This window comes from Symphodus melops (genome assembly GCF_947650265.1).
Source record: "Symphodus melops genome assembly, chromosome: 13".
NCBI classification, from domain to species: domain Eukaryota; kingdom Metazoa; phylum Chordata; class Actinopteri; order Labriformes; family Labridae; genus Symphodus; species Symphodus melops.
Window position 1 is genome coordinate 24,476,753 of NC_136703.1, and position 20,832 is coordinate 24,497,584.

At 42.2% G+C, this 20,832-nt stretch overlaps 2 protein-coding genes across 2 annotated transcripts; one reads left to right on the forward strand and one right to left on the reverse strand.

The window, feature by feature from the left end:
• The first annotated feature begins 937 nt into the window (after window positions 1–937).
• Window positions 938–4,033, forward strand: fitm2 (fat storage inducing transmembrane protein 2). Its single transcript, XM_079359300.1, has 2 exons — window positions 938–1,190; window positions 2,299–4,033. Exons 1-2 carry the CDS (start codon window positions 1,018–1,020, stop codon window positions 2,906–2,908), a joined length of 783 nt encoding a protein of 260 aa, XP_079215426.1. The 5' UTR covers window positions 938–1,017; the 3' UTR covers window positions 2,909–4,033.
• Window positions 4,034–5,952: 1,919 nt separating this feature from the next.
• gdap1l1 (ganglioside induced differentiation associated protein 1-like 1) lies at window positions 5,953–19,766 on the reverse strand. Its single transcript, XM_079359405.1, has 6 exons — window positions 19,328–19,766; window positions 13,473–13,665; window positions 9,459–9,632; window positions 8,401–8,495; window positions 7,785–7,899; window positions 5,953–7,706 (listed from the first exon to the last, which is right to left on the reverse strand). Exons 1-6 carry the CDS (start codon window positions 19,508–19,510, stop codon window positions 7,363–7,365), a joined length of 1,104 nt encoding a protein of 367 aa, XP_079215531.1. The 5' UTR covers window positions 19,511–19,766; the 3' UTR covers window positions 5,953–7,362.
• Window positions 19,767–20,832: the final 1,066 nt, after the last annotated feature.

Sequence of the window (20,832 nt, forward strand, 5' to 3'; positions counted from 1 at the left end):
TGTTTAAAAGATTTAAGTAAATCTTTAATTTAATGATCCTTAAATAAAGTATAAGCAAAGCAAAACACAGAGATGGGCATCAGTCACTTTTTTTAAGTCTTTGAGGGAAGTCCACCTCAAGTCTTTCATGTTTTTAATAAACATTAATAAGGTATAAAATATGTACAACAAATATTTACATTTCCCTATCAATCTAGAGGAGATAACTAGAATATATATATAGACTGATGTTACTCAGGGCAAAATAAAAATATTCCCAACATTATTAGCATTTACTGATTTTTTTTATATTGTACTTTGATTTGTCATATTTCGATATTGCTTTCATTAATGTTTTGTTTTATATTGCACAATGTGGTGCACCCTATAAAAAGTGCTGTATATATAAAGTATTATTAATTTGTATTCCATAAAAACCCATAAAACTACTGACAGTTTATAAAATATTTTTTCTGCTTGTGAATGAATCCTTCCAGCCTCTCAAATGAACTGTAATGTAAAAGTTAACTTGATGTGGTCAATGTTAAACCTATAACCTAAACTTGTTAATAATCAATATTTCTCACGATTAAACATGGGCATTAAAAAATCAAATCAACTGACCTGAGTTTGATTTTTTTATTGCATTTCAGCTTTTATTAGTTTATTGGTATTATCGTCAGTAGAAGAAGTCGTCGCTTACTTAAATACAAATAACACGTTTTTTTATACATTTTTCTCACACTATGATATAAAAAAAAGGTTACCACAAATGAAATAACAGTTTGGATCCTTCTTTAATTTAACTTTTTTTCTTATCCCCTATAAATATTATTTAATAAAAATGAAGAACTTTCAAATGGACATTAAGAACAGTAGAGGGCAGTGAATTGTCTTTTTCAACATCCGGTCTGCCTAATCTAGAGAGGAAGAAGAAGAAGCCATCGAACGCTCGGTTGGGTCGAGGCGTCTCATTGGTTGAACTACGCGTGACGTCAGAGGGAGACCTTTTCCTGCTCGTCTGATCAGTTGTCAAACATGGCGGCGGTGGATGTCATTGTGGACAACTTGGTGACTCTCTGGAGGATCCCGGCTGTCAAACAAAACTTCCCCTGGATATTTGTTCTCATATCGGCCGTGGGCTCGATCCTGAAGGAGCTGGAGCTCGTGCCACAGACGTATTTCAGTAGCAGTAGAAACGCCCTGAACGTGTGAGTACTGCTCAGCTGAGGTATAAAACATAAAGGATTACCTGTGTGCTGCTCACCTGTACATTACTTTGAGAGGAGTGTCTCTGATGACGCACAATGAACAGCCCAGATTTTGCAAACTCTGTTGTCATGGTAACTAACGCTGCAGTTATGTAGGTCAAAGGTGATCTTTATTGAAGACATCAAGTTTGATAAATGTTGCTTAGTGCTGTGATCATCATCATATATTTTATTTTACAAACAGTTAGGTCTAGAAGATAGCATTTGTCATGAATTGGCACTATACATTATATAAATAATGATATATACTATATAGAAGAAATTGATATTTTACTTGTTATTCTTTTCTAATTCAATGATAGTATCCATGTCTTCTTTAAATATTCTCAGCTCGTACACTACAGTCTCATTTTGACTGAACTGGGAGAAGTGTCCACAAGTCGTCTCCATGACGACGTTCAGACGAGCTTGAGCAGCTCCTTCTTTATGATTAAAAGTTGAATTCTTACACGTCAGTTTCTTGTCAGGATGGTTTGTTTTGTTTGCATTGTTGTCGCTCAGTGTCGACTGTTGGCTTCTGGTCTCTGTGCATTAATAATAATCTTGTTTGTAAGCTTGTTTTGGGCTCAAATTAATTTACAGATAACGAGTGTTCTTAAATGAATCCAAACTCCATGTAGGGCTGCTCGATAATGGCAAAAATCCTAATTGTTTTAAATGACATCGAGATCAGCATAATTAAACTCATTACTCATAAACATCTGAAAGCATTTCTTTTAAAAGCATTTATCAAGCTTTGTTTTGAACACTATGAAGAACAAGCAAACACTTGAATTTCAATAAGTGGAAAAAAAGTGATGAAGTAAAATATAATAACAAAGACTTCAAAACATTTACCTGACATGACGAATGTCTGATCCAAACAAGTGAAACGCTGCAGCACAGTAATCTTATTTTCTTGATTATGGTAACTAAAAGTCATAATTGATTAATTGCCCGGCCCTGCTTCAGACTCAGAGTTGTTTTGGGTTTCATACAGTATTTAAGTTCAGACTGGTGATAAATACTAATGACTGAGATTTCATGTGTATGCTCCGTCCCTCTGCAGGTATTTTGTCAAAGTGTCCTGGGGATGGACGCTGCTGCTGCTGACTCCCTTCCTCCTCCTCTCCAACTCGTCCTTCAGCAGGAGCGTGACCTTCCTCGGCCGCCGGCTGCTGTCTCTGGTGGTGGCCACAGTCGTCTGGTACGTCTGCACCGAGACCTTCTTCTACATCGAGGACGCCACGGGCTCGTGTTATGAAACCGACGCCGCCGATGTTATCAAGAGTGAGTTCACAACCAAAGCCAGCTGCAGGCGGGCGGGCTTCCGTTGGCATGGTTACGACATCTCAGGACACTCTTTCATCTTGGCCTACTCGGCTCTCTTTATCGTGGAGGAAACGGCCCCCATGGCCTCCCTGAAGACAGCCAGCCTGTCTTCTCTGCCCAGGACGGTGCTGAACCTCCTGTACGTGGCCTTGAATCTGATCGTGATCATGTGGGTGTGGATGTTCGCCTGCACCTCCGTGTACTTCCACGACCCCTCTCACAAGTTGCTAGGGACCATTTGTGGCCTGCTGGGGTGGCATCTGACATATCGGGTTTGGTATTTGAATCCTTTGTCGCCCGGACTCCCCCCTCAGCGCCACCCGAAAGAACAGAAAGAACACGCCTAAGCTGCAGCCGTACTTCCCTGTACAATTCCAGCATCAACAATCCTCCAAATATCACACTACAGTTGACGTTATCTGCCCACGGGTCCAAACAGGCCAAAGCTATTTGAAGCTATTTGAAGTTATTCCCTCCTCACAGAGGGCTCATTTTGTACAGGATGACTTGGCTCGCTGCTCCTCCGTGGCGTTTGGCAGCTGCTGCTCCCAAAATGACTCTTGGTAATCCGAGAACAAAAGCAAGATGCTGCTCTGCCGCGCAGCTTCAGCCTCTCACCTTCAGCCTCTCACCTTCAGCCTCTGAGGCTCGCATGCTACACCGTCCCTCGTCTCCCAGTCCGCTGCCTTATAGTGCTTACCTCGGAGGAATCACAGTTTTAGATGTTTGACAGGGAACACTTGAGAATGTTTACAGGGCCAACTTTATAGCACTGACAGTATGTAAACTTTTAGACCGATGTTAAATCAATATGGATTGTTTTTATAGGAAACTAGGAGTGTACCAGATCAGAACAAAGTCAGACTCTAGTGGACCCACATCTCATCCTATGTCGGATTGATGTGTGCTTTCTATTTCTATTTACACTTGGTTTGGGTTAATGTAACTGTGTGTCATCAGATAAAGTAGAGTTTATGCTAATATATAATTATACTAATGTTTTGCTGCTTATTTAAAATAGTGAGAAATATCGATCACATGTTTCTTAAAACCAGAATAAAATCTTCTATTGACTTATTTTTTATCCCAAAACAAAAAAAAACATTCAGTTTATTATCACAAAGAGGAGCTGTTCAGCTTTTCAGACTTTGAGGTAAATGTTTGGTTGGTGTCATAATTGATTTATCAACACGTTTCTTCTCAGTTGTAATCTTTGCTGTGGTCTGAAGCTGAAGTCAGAAGTATTTTCATAGATCCCCCAACGCCTGTTCACCATTCTCCTCGGTGCCACAGAGCTGCGATGTGTCTGAAAAATCTGTAAAATGTGTGTCAACGAGGACAATGGAGTGCCTTTTCTGTCGCACATAAACCGTGCTGTTGCCATAGAAACTCACAAACCAAATGTGTGAAAATAGAGCCCAAGAAATGTTCTTTGATTTCTCATTGGAGTAAAGTTGGCTAAAAACCGAGAACAGATTGAATCTGTGTGTTTTATAAAGTTTACATTTCTTTTCCTCAGTGCAGGTAACATATACAGGCTCCTCAGTGCAGGTAACATATACAGGTTCCTCAGTGCAGGTAACATATCACTACAGGCTCCTCAGTGCAGGTAACATATCACTACAGGCTCCTCAGTGCAGGTAACATATCACTACAGGCTCCTCAGTGCAGGTAACATATCACTACAGGCTCCTCAGTGCAGGTAACATATCACTACAGGCTCCTCAGTGCAGGTAACATATACAGGCTCCTCAGTGCAGGTAACATATACAGGCTCCTCAGTGCAGGTAACATATACAGGCTCCTCAGTGCAGGTAACATATACAGGCTCCTCAGTGCAGGTAACATATCACTACAGGCTCCTCGGTGCAGGTAACATATCACTACAGGCTCCTCAGTGCAGGTAACATATCACTACAGGCTCCTCAGTGCAGGTAACATATCACTACAGGCTCCTCAGTGCAGGTAACATATCACTACAGGCTCCTCAGTGCAGGTAACATATCACTACAGGCTCCACAGTGCAGGTAACTGGTACATCTCAATAAATAGAAAACCAGAAAGTGTGTATTCCATTTTTTGTTATTTATTTTTCTTTGATGGCAACTGAATAAATTAAGGCTTATGAACAAACATCATAAAAAGCACCATAAATAAATGCATATATAGAAATATAAAAAATAAAAAGTTAAAAAATAAAAAAATACTATAGTGAATTATAATGGCCACAAATCACAACTAGGATTTCTCGACTTGAACTCTGTGTGTTCAGAGAAGTACAGCTCCGTCCCCCTCAGGTTGCGTTATTTCGGTCAGAAGAAGCGGTGGAGTCGTGACGTGTGCTCGCAGAGATTGTACTGAGTGTATGATGACGCTTCCCAAAAGATAAAACCAAAATTCATGAATATCTGAGCGATGAAAATCAACATAAGTAACATTTCTATGGTTAAAAACACAACAGGAAAAGAGTATTTTACACTTCAAAGTCCTCTTACTTTCTTCAAAAACTTTGAAAAATTCAGGTTTGCATTTCTAAATCTTCTTTTGTGCCATTTCCAGGTACATCACCGCTGTTCATGCAAGAACAGAAAAACCTCACTGTGTCCTTAAATGCATACATCTTAAATATCTTCTTTCCAGGCATAAAGGATTGATTTCAAATAGTTTATACTATATGGCTATAACACACGCTCCATGTGAACCGAGACACGTCTGCACGTCTGTTTTTCTTTAATAAAATCTGTTCTATGAGCAGATGTGACGCAGCGACGAGAAGCTGCTGTTAAAGCAGCATTGATCGTCGTCTTTGGTTCAGCATTTTCTGCATCTGCTGATTAACATGTTTCTGTATGTCAGCAGGAGAAAACATCCTAACTGGTAACATAAACTACCCACATTGTCGGAGGCTCGTCACAGTCTTTTTTCCCCCCTCTCTAATGACTATGAGTCCTTTCTGCAAGAATGTCTGTATCACCAGCCGTAAAACCAAAAGCAGCTTACAACTCCAGCCGGTGCCTCGCAGAATGAGAGCGCACGGTGCAGGAGCTGAATCGTAATTTCTTAAACCCCCAGAGGATTGACTAAGAAAAGCAAGAATGCTCCCCATTAAGAGTGACCAGAGTGTGGAGCGAGAAAAGTACACAACAAGGAGTGAAAGGCTTTTTTTTCTCTCTTCGCCTTTCAGCATCCATGCATGAGTCAGCGTTCCTCCCTTGCTCCCCTTATTTAACCTTTCAGCTTAATAAAAGCCCAACAGAAGGAATGAAATACTGTTTAATTAAAAAATATCTATCTGTTAAAACAATCTTGCATCTGTCAGGAGGAGTCAGCGACACAAACAAACAGCAGTGGCGGAAGGGGGGGGGGGTTATTTTGCTAAATATTGCTGAGGGACCTTGTCTGCAACACACCGTACAGTGCAGGTGATTCAAAGGTTACAATTAGCTTTTTCTGTGCTCGGTAGTGATCATAAATTCTGCCTCTGGGCGACACAAAATCCTCCACCTGTCACGAGACGCTTACACAATAAGAAAAAACCCCATGCAATGAAATATACATCCTAAAACCTACTGTTTACACTGTTGTGCCAGAAGATGCAGAATTTATCATTGTTGCTACCACATCAGCCAAGTGTAACTTTTCAAACAGCCTGGACTTCAGCTCCGACACAACAGAGAGTGAGAGTGGATCAGTGTGTGTGCTGTGTGTGATCTGTGGTGCTCTAAATAATCCAAGCGCACGTGTGTGTGTGTGTGCGTGTGTGTAAGTGTACACTTTGATAAAGTTGTAGTCTGATATTTGGGGAAATTAACATGCTCACATTTTCCACAAAGATGTATTTTAAGATTGACACCACTCTCCTGTCTGTCTGTTTAATTTGAAGCTACATTCCTCTGTTGGTTTAGCTTAGCATAAACACTGGACACGCTTTCCCAGTCATTGATTGTTACTTTTATTATTATTTATAAGCAACAAAACGACAGAATGATTGATTGTTTAAGCCAGTGTGTCATGATGTTTCTAAAGTTAAACATCTAAAAGCACAGTCTTTGTGGTCTGTGGTCCCATCTTTGTCAGATTTGGGGGTCAAATCTGAACCCACAGACCCAAACAAATCAAGACTTTTACGTCCAAGATGCTAACAAGCTAACCACCGCCTGACTGTAGCTTCATTTAAAAATGGGACAGAAATTGAGATGGCATCAACTTAAGAGATGCAATTCTCTGCAAAGAGTGAGGAGAATAATTTCCAAAAAAATGTCAAACTACTCCCTTTATAGTTTGCCTTCATCCTTTCGTGGTTTTGATTGGCAGTTTCTGGCAGCACAGCACTTTTCAGAGAGTCTTTGTCATGAACGTGTTCCTGCGGTTTTACTGGTTTTACCTCAGGCTGGTGGAGGAGTGAGGAAGCAGGTACGATGAGTAATGACTTTAATAAGTGGCATGCGAAGGTCAGTTAACCCCTGTTGGTGTTACTGTGTTTAACATTTCTGGGTTTCTACTTAAAAGTTTTCAGTACACGTGGACCTGATGCATGCCTCCAAATTAAGTTAAACAAGGACTTGCCGGCACGAGAGCTGCAAGTTGCCAGAAATGAAAGTGGATGAAGGCCTTGATTCCCAGAAAATGTGCTGTCAAGGATTTCTTATTATGGAATGTTTTAATATTCTTTGTTCACCCAGGTAAGTAATAGTGTTCTCTATATAGATTCATTATGTTTTCCTGCAGTCATAAAACATTACAGAAAAGTTGAAACATCACACAAATACACAGACATTTAACACAACAAGAAGGGCATTCACTACATGTATTTCTTTTTTAAAAACCAGTAGGCAAAGTAGCCCATCCCTCCCAGGGAGCCCATGAGAAAAGAGGCCCCGAAGAATGACGGTGGCTTCTTTTTTACCATCCGGAAGGCGTTGGGTAGGACCGCTGACAGGAGCGTCGTGTGGATGTCGCCCAAGACCTTGCGGAAAGCGTAGCGTTTTTGCACACGCACAAAAAAGGACTGCAGGTTGGGTCGGCTGCCGTCCTCCCAGTATTTCTTAGAAAGTCCCAAGAACTTGAGCCTGTGCAACAAGGCTCCGAGGCAGACGTCTGCTAGTGTAAATTCAGGCGCACATAGCCACAACTCACACTTCTGACCTGCGAGGGAACAAACATCCACTTAACATGTTGCTGGAAAGAATATGTTTTTATATTGTGTTATATTTAATGTCATACCTTGATACTCTAGTTTTCTTTTCTCCAGTTCAGCCTCCACCTGATCTAGTACCATCGCTAACTCCCCCAGAATTTTCTTCAGGTAATTCACATTATCGTGGTCCAAAATTTTTGCCTGAAAATTGTTTAAAAAAACTCACAAACTTTAATGGAAGCGCGTGTAGACAGTATTCATTTGTTTTAAAGTCATGTTTTTGTTCATCCATGAATATTAAAATGATGTTAGCCAATCCTCCGGCTGTTAAAAACCTTTAAACCTCTGTTCAGATATTTAATTCAGAATATTGATTGATATGGAGTTACAGATACATCTGCAAGATAACACGGCTTAAATCTACAAGTATATCAAATTAAATTCTAAAAAATATCGTCGACGTGATGACGTTTCAGTGACGCGAGTGATGGTGACCATCGACCTTCTTCTGTGATTTGATTGGTCAGAATCACAATCGGTTTTAATTGCCAAGTGCATTTACATTTAAGAGGATTTTTTTATTTATTACCTCAACGTTTATTGAGATTTATTATCCCAACATTCAAACCTTCAAAAATAACAGATTACAGCATCATGCGGTCATTAATTATTTTAATTTACAAAAATGATCCTCAATCTCACCATGAGTTTCTTCTGCTTGGACAGGTACGGTTCTGTCAGCTGAGGCTCCTCATGGTCCAACTTCATCAGCTCTGTTGCAGCATTGGCCAGGTGTCCTGAACACACACACACACACACACACACACACACACACACACACACACACACACACACACACACACACACACACACACACACACACACACACACACACACAAACACACACACACACACAATGTGTCTTTATACTCTGTGTACGTTAAAGCAAGTTATTTTAGACTGTTGAAAGTCGGCTGGAAGTTTGTTTCTTCCAGCCGATATGGACCGTGCAGAAAGCTTGTTCTAACCGGAGCTTCCTCCATCTTTAAAGCAAAGGGAAACACTTTGAGTCTGTAATGATAAGTTTAATTATATTCTACAACCAAGTATAAATAGACCAAGATGCAGTGCAATGATTCCTAAAAGCATGTATATTGTCAACTCAATACGCCGTACTCCTGCACCGTGTGGCATGTTCCTCCTTTAACATCAACTAAACACACACACTGGTTTATTTAGTGCCAATGCCACAAACACTTCCTGCTGCTGTAAACACACAAAACAATAATCACCCCCAGCGGAATCAATACAAAATCCTGCTAAAAAAAACAACAACAATACACTCAAAACTACAGTGTGTGGCTCAGGTGTGAAAAAATTTAGCAGTTTTTTAGTTTTGAAATCCCGCAGTTCGTCAGCTGGATTTGGTCCGGTCCAGCTCCCTACTTTGGTTTACATACTGAGGCTAACTCTCAATGCAAAGAGGAAGACGAGAGGTCAGACTGGGAGACCTGTTCACAGCTGCTGTGGTGCAGAAATCTGACACCACAAAGTGCTGAATGAAGAGGTTTCTGGGATTCAGTAGCTTTAAATCAGGTTTTGAATATTCTATATATTATATTTTACTCTTAAGTTCAGTTTGCTGCTTTGTGTGCAGCAGGTTGTAAATATGCATTTCAGGAGTTGACTGTCCATGACTGTTCTTCATGCTGTTGATGGACAGTGTTGTCTGTGAAACACGTTGTGCAGGCTTGACTTACTCCGTATTTCGGCGGTGGCGTACTTTGGGATCATGGAGTCAGTGGTGAGCTCTGGATGGAGGATGCAGCCGTGCGTGTAAGCGTCCATGGGCAGGCCGTCGAGGAGCTGACGGTACTGCTGCACGCGCTCGTGGAGCGGTGATTCTGCATCGGGAACCAGCTGAGCCACCGTTTCTGTAGGAGAGAGACGGATGTAAAAACTGTGAGGACAAACAGGCACAGAGAAAAGAATTGTTCTAAACAGCTGACATGTTGCATACTGATATTCTTGTTTTATTTTCACAGACTACCCAGAACACCTGGTTTCTAAACATCTGTTAAAACGCTTTCTGCTTCCCAAAAATAAAACAGCCCTCAGTGCTTCAGCTGTCACAGACACAATGCACAGTAACCTGGTAACAGATGACACCTGCTGCTCTGTGTTACACGCCACACACTCAAAGCATGACATTCAAACAGAGATCAGACAAACATCCACAGCAGACTTTAAATATGAAAGGATATTTCTGCACAATAAATCACAATGTAAGCGTTTAAACACATCCGTGAAGTCTGAATTTAGTGCAATTTTTAAAAAAGAAAGAAAGAAAAAAAGTGATTTTATATCAACAAGTTTTCCAACCCAGCATCTGTTCATCTCAGACGCTGGATGAAGCCCAAGCTTTCACACCATTGGATGCAGTCAGATGAAGCTCAGGCCTCAGATTCAGGAGCCGCAGACAGACATCGATAAGTTGAACATGTTGCAAACATGTGATGTGAAACATTTGTAGAGAGACCAGAGCTCTGAGGGGACGATGACCTTTTGGTTCATCATTGTTTATTTATCCTTTTTCACATTAGATATTTTTCTCATGTGGTGCAAGCCGACTTCAGATCAGGGCCGCTCGATTATTGCAAAAATCTTAAACATCATTATTTTTGAGTTTTTTTTTTTAAGTTAACAAGAAGACAAATTCATTCATTCGTCTGCATCCTGTTTTTTTTGTTTTTTTTAAAGCAATCTTTCTAAAATATATATGTGAAAAAAGATATAATATATAGAATGATGAACCAAAACGTTTTTGAAGTAGTGGCGATGTCCTCGTGTGTCTCAAATATTAAAATAAACACGATGAAACATTTACCACACACGACCAAACCTTCGGACGAGACGAGCCCAACACGGCATGCGGCACAGTCGTTGTTTAATTTCTTCCTTGTTGTTTAACCGTGATGCTTTGCTGTGTGAAGCACTTTGAATTGCCTTCATGCTGAATTGTGTGATAACTTGCCGTGCCTGTAAATCGAAATGATCTTTCATGACTGCGGGAAGCCAAAATCACAATTGAAATAGAAACTGGATTTATTGCGCAGCGCTCCTTCAGACCGTCTCTCCTGGCTTCAGCAAGACCCAGCCAACACAGCACAGTAGTAATCATCACTTATTAATGAAGGTATTATCGGATAAAGATAATCAGGTGGAAACAGCTGACATGCTGGTCTTTCAACAGCAGCTATTTATCATATATCATTATTTAGCTTAAAAACTGTAAAAATGTGACTTTAGCCTGTCGCGACATTCTGCAGCATCAGCTGATTGTTAGCTAGCTGCTCTCAGACGATATATTTTAAAGGCTGTCAACACTCAGTACGTCACACTGTGAGGTGTAAGAGAAGCTCTTAAAGGGATTTCATTAGATGCAGACTAAACAGGGCGAGTTGTCGCCCTGTTTCCAGCCTTTATGTTAAGCTCATGTACGCTGGACCGAGCAGATATCAGAGTGGTATCGATCTTCTACCCTAACTGCTCAGCATAAAACCTCTCCTCACACTTTTGGTTTGTTGTGCAGCTGATTTTCTTAAAGTGCTGAGTTAGTCATTTTAAAATACTGGGGGGAACCAGAGTTCTTTTTAATATTCTTGTAAACATATTCTTTGAAATATGTTGTCGTCCGATTTTTCCATTAGCTCTCATCATTCAGTCTGCGTTCTGCTCGACTCGGGGAGGACGGTGTTCAACTTAATGACCTGCTGCTGAGACGCCGTATTAACCATGAGACGGGGGCAGAGTGAGCTTTTATCTCAGTGCGGGGTCACAGCCAGCACTGCACCGGGACAAATCTGACAAAACGGAGACAGTCATTTGGCTGCTCGAGGATGTTCAGAGGTGCTTTGTGAAGGGTGGAGCTGCACCTGGCAGAGCTCCAGAAAGCTGAGTAATCAGACCCAGGATCAGCATGCCGGTGTGGACATGCCATGCAGAGACCCTGCAGGTGTCCTGCTGCGGCATTGTGGTGAAAGTATTCCAACAGCAAAGTATGAGAGCAACAGAGGTCTGCATTGTCTGACGATAAGATTTCCCCCCATGCAGCAGCTCCACAGCGCTGTAAAGTAGTCTGAGTTGGCATCACGCTGCTCTGAAATACTGTCGGAGTCTGTTTTCTGAGACATCTGCACTTTCCAGGCCAGCATGCATCAGGCATTAACACACCGAAGAAAAGCACGTCCACAAGTTTGACACGAAAGATTTAAAAGGCTTTCGGCTAAAAGCACGTCCAGCTTGAGTTCTGGATATAAAGCGTGTGATGCAACTATCTGACATTAAACGCACCAACAAAAACCTTCAGTGATCTTTTACCTTAAACTTGACAGAGTATTGAACGAGTGTATAGCTGCAGATTCTCGCACAAGTTGTGCGTGCAAAACAAATGAAAGCATCAACCTGCATACAGCACACTATAAAACCTCTGAAATGATTGGGTCTGGATGAGAAGAAGACATCAAACACCAGGGTGGGTTATTGCCTCCCAGCCTCTTATTATCTATCGAGCAGGCAGTGAACCAGATCTTCTGCAGAGATTTCAAGCGTCGCTGCTCAGATCGAGTGACCACAACTAAAACTAAGACTTCGCCCTCAGGCCTTGACGGCTTCGAGGCTCTTTGAATGTTACATAACATCACGTCTATATGAAACACAGATCCTGTATCACAACACACAGAGATAACAGGATTAAGTGTTTCTTTCACTGGACGACTTTATTTAGCTGTTAATCTGAATCCGCTCGTCACGATGCTTAACTCACATATTGACAGATCCGTACTTTGTCGCGCTCAGTGTTTAAATGGCTCGCCGACTTGTTTGTATCTGTGTCTCGTCCTCGACTGCCGTGAATTTCCCCCAAGAGATCTTTTCCAGTTTCATCTAATCTAATCAGAGGAGTCCATCTCGGTGACATTGCTGCAAAGACACGTTGTTGCGACGACTAACGCAGCTCCACAGCACAACACACACGGACACACACTGCACAGCACAACACACACGGACACACACTGCACAGCACAACACACACGGACACACACTGCACAGCACAACACACACGGACACACACTGCACAGGACAACACACACGGACACACACTGCACAGGACAACACACACGGACACACACTGCACAGGAACAACAGATGGCCTCCAACTGCTTCCACTAGTCTTTATAACCCAAACTGGGAAAATGCATCCGGATATTTTCTGCCTCCAAAAAGATTCTGCTCGATGTGTGTGAGCTGGTTTATAATAAACCAAACAACACTCAAGTGAAACATTTGGCCAAAATAGACAATAACACACTTTTACCCTCTGAAATAGCTAAAACATGACTGAAGCTAGCTAACCAATAAAGCTAACGTAAAATCCAGGAGTTGGATGAAAGTTTTTAATGTTCTTGTTTGGAAAGAAGCATCTTGATAAAAGGCTCTAAAATAAAATTTGCTTGAAAAAAAAAAAAAAAAAAAAACTGAGGCAATAATGTGCACCTTAGCCTGAATGCTATCAGGAAGCTACAAAATCATAAAATATCTGTTCAAATTTATAAACTACACCCTTAAAAAGCTACAATTTTCCCTCGTGATTGGGTCCAGCTCATTTCAGGCCCCGGGGCCCCACAGCAGGTTTGTCCAGGTGTGCTGATTTTTTCCCCCCCAAGTCTTAAGTCACAAGGAGCAGAAAGAGGCAGCACGTTATATCTGCACCTTACCTCCCACAAAGTTTTTCTCCAGATAGTCGATGATCTGGTTGTAGTCACTGATGATGGTGTCCCCGTGGAGGAAGACTGGAACCTCCTCTCCCAGGTTCAGCCTCATGAACCAGGGCTCCTTGTGCTCCTGCAGGGGCAAGCTCACATCCCGCTCCTCGCAGACCAGACCCTTCTCGTTTATGACTAGACGTACCTGCACATCAGAAAAGAAATGATGCTGCATTTAATGAGGAAGAGGGAAGAGTCGTTTAATGCGCTGTATTCCCTTTGACACAGGATGTTAACATCACACCAGACGCTGATATGTGTGCATCAAGGTAAGATGTAAAGTGATGGTAAAATACAAGAAAGGACAGGAGGAGGAGTAAGACCTTGGATTTAGTTTGAAAAAGAAAAAAACACACTAGACAGCACATGTAAATATTTGAATTCCTCTAGTTTGACCAAAATCCTTCCCCTCGACAGTCGGGATGCGTTGGTAGCAGGACGAAGGATAAACCAAGGTCCACAGAGAGCTGTTAGCGGGAACAAGATTAATGAAAGGAGACGACACGTGGGCTATAAAGTTTCTACATTTAGCCGCTTTGAGGGAGCAGCAGCAAAAAAAAAAAAAAAAAACAGGCCTTGTTACTGAACGTGACCAGACATGGCGTTATGAAATAGGACTGAATGATTTAGTGACACAAGCGATGACCACTGCTGAGGACAACAGGAACGCCTTTGAGATGCAGGGACGTGAAACAGTCCATCAGTGTGGCTCTGTCGCTCACTAAATCCTCAAACTGTCGAAGGTCTGTGTCCCGGTCGTGCACAGCCGAGGTCTCCCTCAGCGATGCTTTATGTTATATAACTATATTAGTCACTCATCAGTGATGTTGCCAAGTCGTTCAGCTGCTCGGGCAGCACACAATAAGCTCCTCCTACTTAACTACATCCGTCTGTCACAACGCACGTTTTCAACATAAAGCCACTTTTTAGGTATTTATCTTTCCTTTCATACTATGGTTACTTCCTTTCCTTTAGCTCTTTTTTAATCTTTAAGTTAAATGTTTTTTTCATATTCAGGTTTTACGTCTGTGCACAGAGGAGGAGACCTGATAGTCGAGGGATGAGGGACATACCAGATGGCGCCTGACGCCCTGAGCAGCGAGGCCTCAGTCTGAGGTCCAGCTGACCACAAGTTTGCTGCGTTTCATTCTCCCTCACATTGGCCGTCTAGGAGATCTATTTTAGTTATCGTGGCATTTTAATCAGGTATGGATACTGTTTGATTTTCACCAGAATCATATCAACGTTTAAAATGACGTTCTCATGGCGTGCAGTCGCTTAGCGTCTGAACGTTTGATTGATTGACTGTGTCATTGAAACGCTCGGGCCTGCAGTCGCCCCGTCACTGTGTAATCAGTAATCCATCCACACTTAACACCCTTCAGTGTCCATTTGTAATTAAAGAAGGATCTCACCAATTGCTTTGTTCACTTTTGTTTTGTTATCGTAGTTCGGAGAGGATTTACACGTAGTGAAGCTACAACAGTAAAATGCATCCTGGGCTCGTTTTTAAGATGATCAGAAACATTAGATTTGATCACTTTTAAAGCGATCACATCTTGACTTTTAGACCACCGCTTTGATCCCGCACTGATCAAGTGAACCAGACTTTGGGGGTCAAGCATCCTCCGATCTGGACCCTTAATTACAGACTTTTACGTTTGTACTGACATCAAGTAAAAGTTTGTCGTACTTCTTCCTACCGATGTTGTGAAATATCACAGAAAGTTTGTGAGCAGATTCTTGTTAGCATGCAGGAAGCAGCAGTGTCACAGCGTGACAGCGGGTGTGTTCACAGTGTAAAGTGTCCTGCAGGCCGTCAGGCTGCCAGTGTTGTATTGATCTCTGAAGCTGGCCTCTAAAACCTGCTGCTTCTCCAAGTTTGTCGAGCTCCATACGACTCTATCGTCCTCCTATCACTTGTGTTCACAACACATCCCTCACTGGAAGTATATGACTATGCTGATATCACCTACCGAAGGCATTAGGAGCACAGTGAAGCTTTATAGACAACAACAAAAAATGCAGAGCAGGAAGAATTCAGCTGCTCAGCTCTCCTCTTCGGTCTGGAACGTGCTGAGGCAAACACAGGCGTGTAAATAATCCCACTGATGACACCGTCTGCAGAGAGAGGAGTGATTCCTCTCTCATTATCTTTTCCTCAAGTTTGTACAGTCGGCTCCATCGTGGTCTCTTCAAGTTGCACGACGTCTCCTAAATATAACGCTGTCTGTCAAAGATGCTGCAAAGATGCTTCGTGTTCGTCGTGACCGATCGTGTTTCAAGCATTTGCTTTAAACTAAGTCACCAAAAAAAAGGCATTCAGTTCAATTCTGTCAGAGTCGGTAGCCCGGTGCTCGACCTCTTAATCTCATGAAAGCAATCCCCAGCATGTCATTTAAAGCACGCATCAGCTTGCATAACGACAGCGGTCGTACAGCATTGTTACAGAATACGTTTGAATGGGATCGCTGTGCGTTTCAGTGCTGCAGCTTGACTGGATTCCTCGTGTGTTGTTTTCCAAACATGCACGCCCAAAAGAATGAATTCCTCGACGGCAGAGACACACATGACGGTGGAGTCACTTTAGCTGCTGCAGGGTTGAAGTGATAATCGGGACAGTGAGCGCCGTGTTTACCCTCCGCTGAGTGACAACCGGCTCAATCAGCGTCTCAGACTCCGGTGGCTTTGAGCCAACGATGGAGCCTTTTTTCATAAGTGAACGTAGCGACCTCAAGCTGAGCATCAACTCAAGGTTGTGGATGGAAAGTGGAGAGAAATAGACTGAAGCACCAGCCTTCGGTTCATAGAGGTGACGGCTGCTCTGAGTGCATGCTGGGAAATATGCAGAGAAGGAGGATGCATTTAGCAGCCTGCTCATGAGAGGAATCGTTAACTAATCCTATAATGTGTGATATCAAGAGCAGGCCGTGTCAAACTCACACGGGATAATTAATACTTTCATACTCGCCCTTCTTAACTCCTCAGGTTGTTAAAAACAGAGCCTGACCGATAAATCGGCCTGTTATTGGCCAATATTAGCAAACCATCGTTCTCAGCTCATTGTTTTGATCTTCTGAGACTTATTGACCAGTTTCGTTGTTTTACACTACAGCAGATCTGTTTCTGACCGTCACCTGCAAAGTGTGCTACGTGGATAAACAACAAGCATCATGACTCGTGCACGCACAGTTACACAGAACATCCTTTCAATCAGTGTTTGATAACTGCATTCGAGGGATCAATGTATTTCATGTGTGTGCATATCTATGTTCTAGCTCTACAGATCTACGTAAGATATCGGCCATTGCAGCGGTATCGGGTTTTTGTCCCCCCCAGTATCAGTCAGGCCGTAAATCAAAGAAGTCCGTTCTGTGATACATATTTGGCTTTTAAAACGACGTCACCTCTCTTTACTTCAGTGAACAACTTCTAATTTATAAGACTGTTTCGTCGGTCAGGAATGAATCCAAAGTTGCACGTTGCTAACGTCTACGTGCTAATTCGACAGTGTGCAGGAGCTGATCTGCAACATTCGATTATTGAAAACAAAATTGGTTGCCAGGGATTTTATTTTTGTTGGTGAGATATCGTAACGGGTATCAATATTGTTTGATTTGAACGTCAATCATGTGGAAGAAACGCCCTTCTTACTCCCCGCCTCTTTCTGCTCTGTGCACCAATAAGAGCTTGTGTGCCCCTCTCCTGTTCGATGGTACATGGATGGTCTATGTAGAACAAAGTGAAAAAGCCTTTTCTCAACAGCGAGGTGCTCCTTTCTTTTTTCTAATATTGCTGATTTGTGTTTTTTTAGTTTAATTTGGTTTCCAGTGAAATCACAGGCTGGTGTCAAAAGACGAGTGGAGGGTCTGGATTAATTAGTTCAGTCAAAGACATGCTCTGTCACACGTCCATCAAAAACTCCCCAGAGTCTGAAGGGACCGACCTGAAACCGTAAAGACCAGCGACGTGTGAGTACGAGAAAAGATCGAGGAAATACTCAGCAGTTTTGCAAATTTCTGCAGGAATCAAATATTAAACTGGATGTAAATGTTGTTTCAGTACACTGACAGCTTCATCAGCTGTATCTAATGTATCTAATAACAGCTGGGCAGACAGAACCGAACACTGTCGATGCTCCCAGACAGCCGAGAAGGAAGACTTTTTTTTTTTTAATTGAACTAAAACACAGCTGTAGTGTCATAAACAGCCAAGCTGGTACATTAAAGTGAGCTGTAGTGTTTCTGTGTTCGGCTGAATCAGTACTGCGTTATATCATAAAGGCTTGTGTTTAAGTGAAGTCTGATCATTTGGACATTTTAACCCCAAAAACACCTTTGAAAGAAAGTTAGAATAAGTTACTGAATCGAGCAGAATCAACCGAGAAATAAGGAGAAATATGAGAAGAGCTCTTGTTTTCTGTTTTTCAGCTGAGTCAGGTTTAATTTACTGATGTGATATGATAAATGCATTTTGATAAACAACCAGGAAATGCTGCTTCTTTCACTCTGCCTTCAAATCAGCTCGATAGTGTTTCATATGACATACAGGTACAAACTAAATCACGTCATGCCAAACATCTGTTTCTGTTGTTGATCTAAAGCCACATGAAGATGTGAGATCCGGCTCACTAACTTCTTCAAGGGATTCAAGCGATAATTGACCCACAGGGATGAGTAGAGTTAAAAAAAATAAAAATAAAAAATGTGGCTTCGGCTGGTTTTAAAATCTGATCCAGTCAGCGTCGTTCTGAGGCATTTTTATCTGCATCCATTGATGAGGAAATCAGAATGAATAAAGTGCTGAATGATCGGGTGATATGAGGCAGAACAGAGATTACCCTGGATTTGACTTCTGCTCCAGTTTACACCCTCGGTGCACCTTCCTCATCCTCAGTGCAAACCTTCGTTTTTTCTCCTTGTGAAAAGTTACACAAGCGTTAAAGTGACTCGATTGTTTCGACGTCAGATATTAATCTGTGATAACGACAACGAGCTCAAACGTGACGAAGATGGTGTGAAAACAGGGTCGCAGGACTGTTGGTGAAGTGGATCTCTGAGTGACGAGTAAACTTATCTGGTGTTTAGAATTGGAGGTGTAGCCTTTTATGTTCCAGTCTGTTTGTGACAGAAAAGCATTGTCTTACACGTTAACCTACAAAGCCTTCTGCCTATAACTTCTGGTTGTTTTAAAAAAGCTCGATATTTAACAGTCAACATATTCATGACACCTGTGTTTTGAGCAGGAGAGGCTCAGGTGACTCCCTGCCAAAGGTAATGAAAGGTAGACTTCAAGGAGCCTTAAAATAACAACATGTGTGTTCGCCTTCAGCTGCAGGAGGGGGGGAAGATGGCCTTTAGTTTGTTTTGCTCATCATTTCAATCAATTATTTAGGATGTCATGTTTCAGAGCACATCAAGGTATTGTAGCCACGTTCATCAGCCAACAAGAAGACGAAGCCTGCGGATCAAAGATGGAAGCTGAGGAGATGTGAGGGGTGATGAACGCTGAGAGAAAAGACACATAGCAGAATATTGACCACAAATCCAGCTACATGACGAGGAAGCGAGCCCCCCATGCTGCAGCGCATCCTGCACGCCTCACAGGGAGCAGATCTGCCCAGCTGCAGGAGCAGATTCATATTCCGGAGCTTTTCTGCAGGAGTAAACATGCACAACAACAACAAACATGCTTTGATCATAACAAACCAACACAGCAGGCTTCAGCATCACATCATGCAGAGAGACGTGGAGCCACCTCCATTTTCAGCCTCCTGCTCTCTGTGTTTTTTTTTCTCCCCCCTTTACCTTTTGGGAGGTGAACGACTGCGTCCAGTGGTACAAAACCAGCCTGTCTTTGTTGAAGGGTTTAGTGGGTTCCGTCGTCGGTTCTTCGCACTCCTCCCCGTCTGTGATTTTGCCGTCTTCGTCCATGGCTGAGATGGGCCACCAGCTACAGTTGGTGGGGGTAACATTGTTGGAAGACGCCATGACAGAGCGTTTTGTGCGTGTGGAGGAGAGGAGCGAGGAGGGAGAGAAGAGGAGAGAGAGAGAGAGAGAGGGAGAGAGAGAGAGAGGGAAAGAGAGAGAGAGCGAGAGAGAGAGAGAATTTCAGCAGCTCGAGCTCAGTTTCGTCGGCTCACGCGGCATCATCCGGATGTGTTGGACAGCTCCCGGTGCTGAATCCGCGTCACCCCTGAATAAAAGCCGCCGGTCAATAAAATACCCCCTTGCGCAGTCACATACACATACAAATCACTTCCTTTATCAGTGAAACCAACGCGAGAGCGCGTTACATCACACGAAGGGCTCCACGCAAACATGCGCGGTGTACAGACCCGCGTCAGTGGAAGGTCAGGCTGCTCTCTGAAAGGACATAAAGGCAATACAATGGAAACAGCTCGTGTCATGAATCAATCGTGCTAAATGTGTATGCAAATATGCGTATACGTGCACGTGCACCTGACTAAAAGCACAGTGTCAGCAGATATAGACATCCTTTTTATGTTGGCTGTTCAGGACTTAAGTGCTGTAGTTTATAAATCCACGTGGTCTATATATTTAGTTTTGAATAATCTTATGAGGACGATTTTTAAAAATATATATATATTAAAGTAGCAGTTTACAATATTTTTCGCCGCTCAATATTGCGTCGACTTGTCCAGGAGTGGCTTTCCCCCCTTGAAATCTAATTGGCCAACCCAGATGCCACCTTCAAATCCTTCAAAATGATTGGCTTTTTGTCTTGTCAGAGGTGGGACTTCATTCAAATGTAACACCTTTATTTGTTGTTTTTTTGGGGGAAAAATACTCTTGACTCTGTCCATGTTATAAAACAGGGATGAGTCCAGGAAACTCCGGCACAAAGCAATCAGCAAAAAAAAATAAATCCTGGCAATATGTTGTCTTTTAAAATGTATTTTTGACAGTAAACAGTTTTTATAAGTTTTCCTGCAATCTTTTAAGTCAGACTCGAAACAGAAACACTTTATTAACCTCAGGGGGGGAAATTTGATCAAAGTCGTTTAAATTGTGACTTTTCACATCTTCTGTTTGACAACCTCAAGAATGACATGAAGAACATTTATACGTTACTCTGTTTAAAGATGGGAAATTATAAACTATATTTGTATTTTTAAAAAAAAATCATGCCACCCATGCACAAGTCAGGGTTTTATTTAAAATTTAAAAAAATGAGGACACGCCCCTTTCTACTTGGGACCACTTGAGTCCACCAAGGAGTCCGAGAAACAAGATCTGGACTGAACCCCATCAGGAGCTTTTATTTAAAGTATGATGTACAAAATATACAA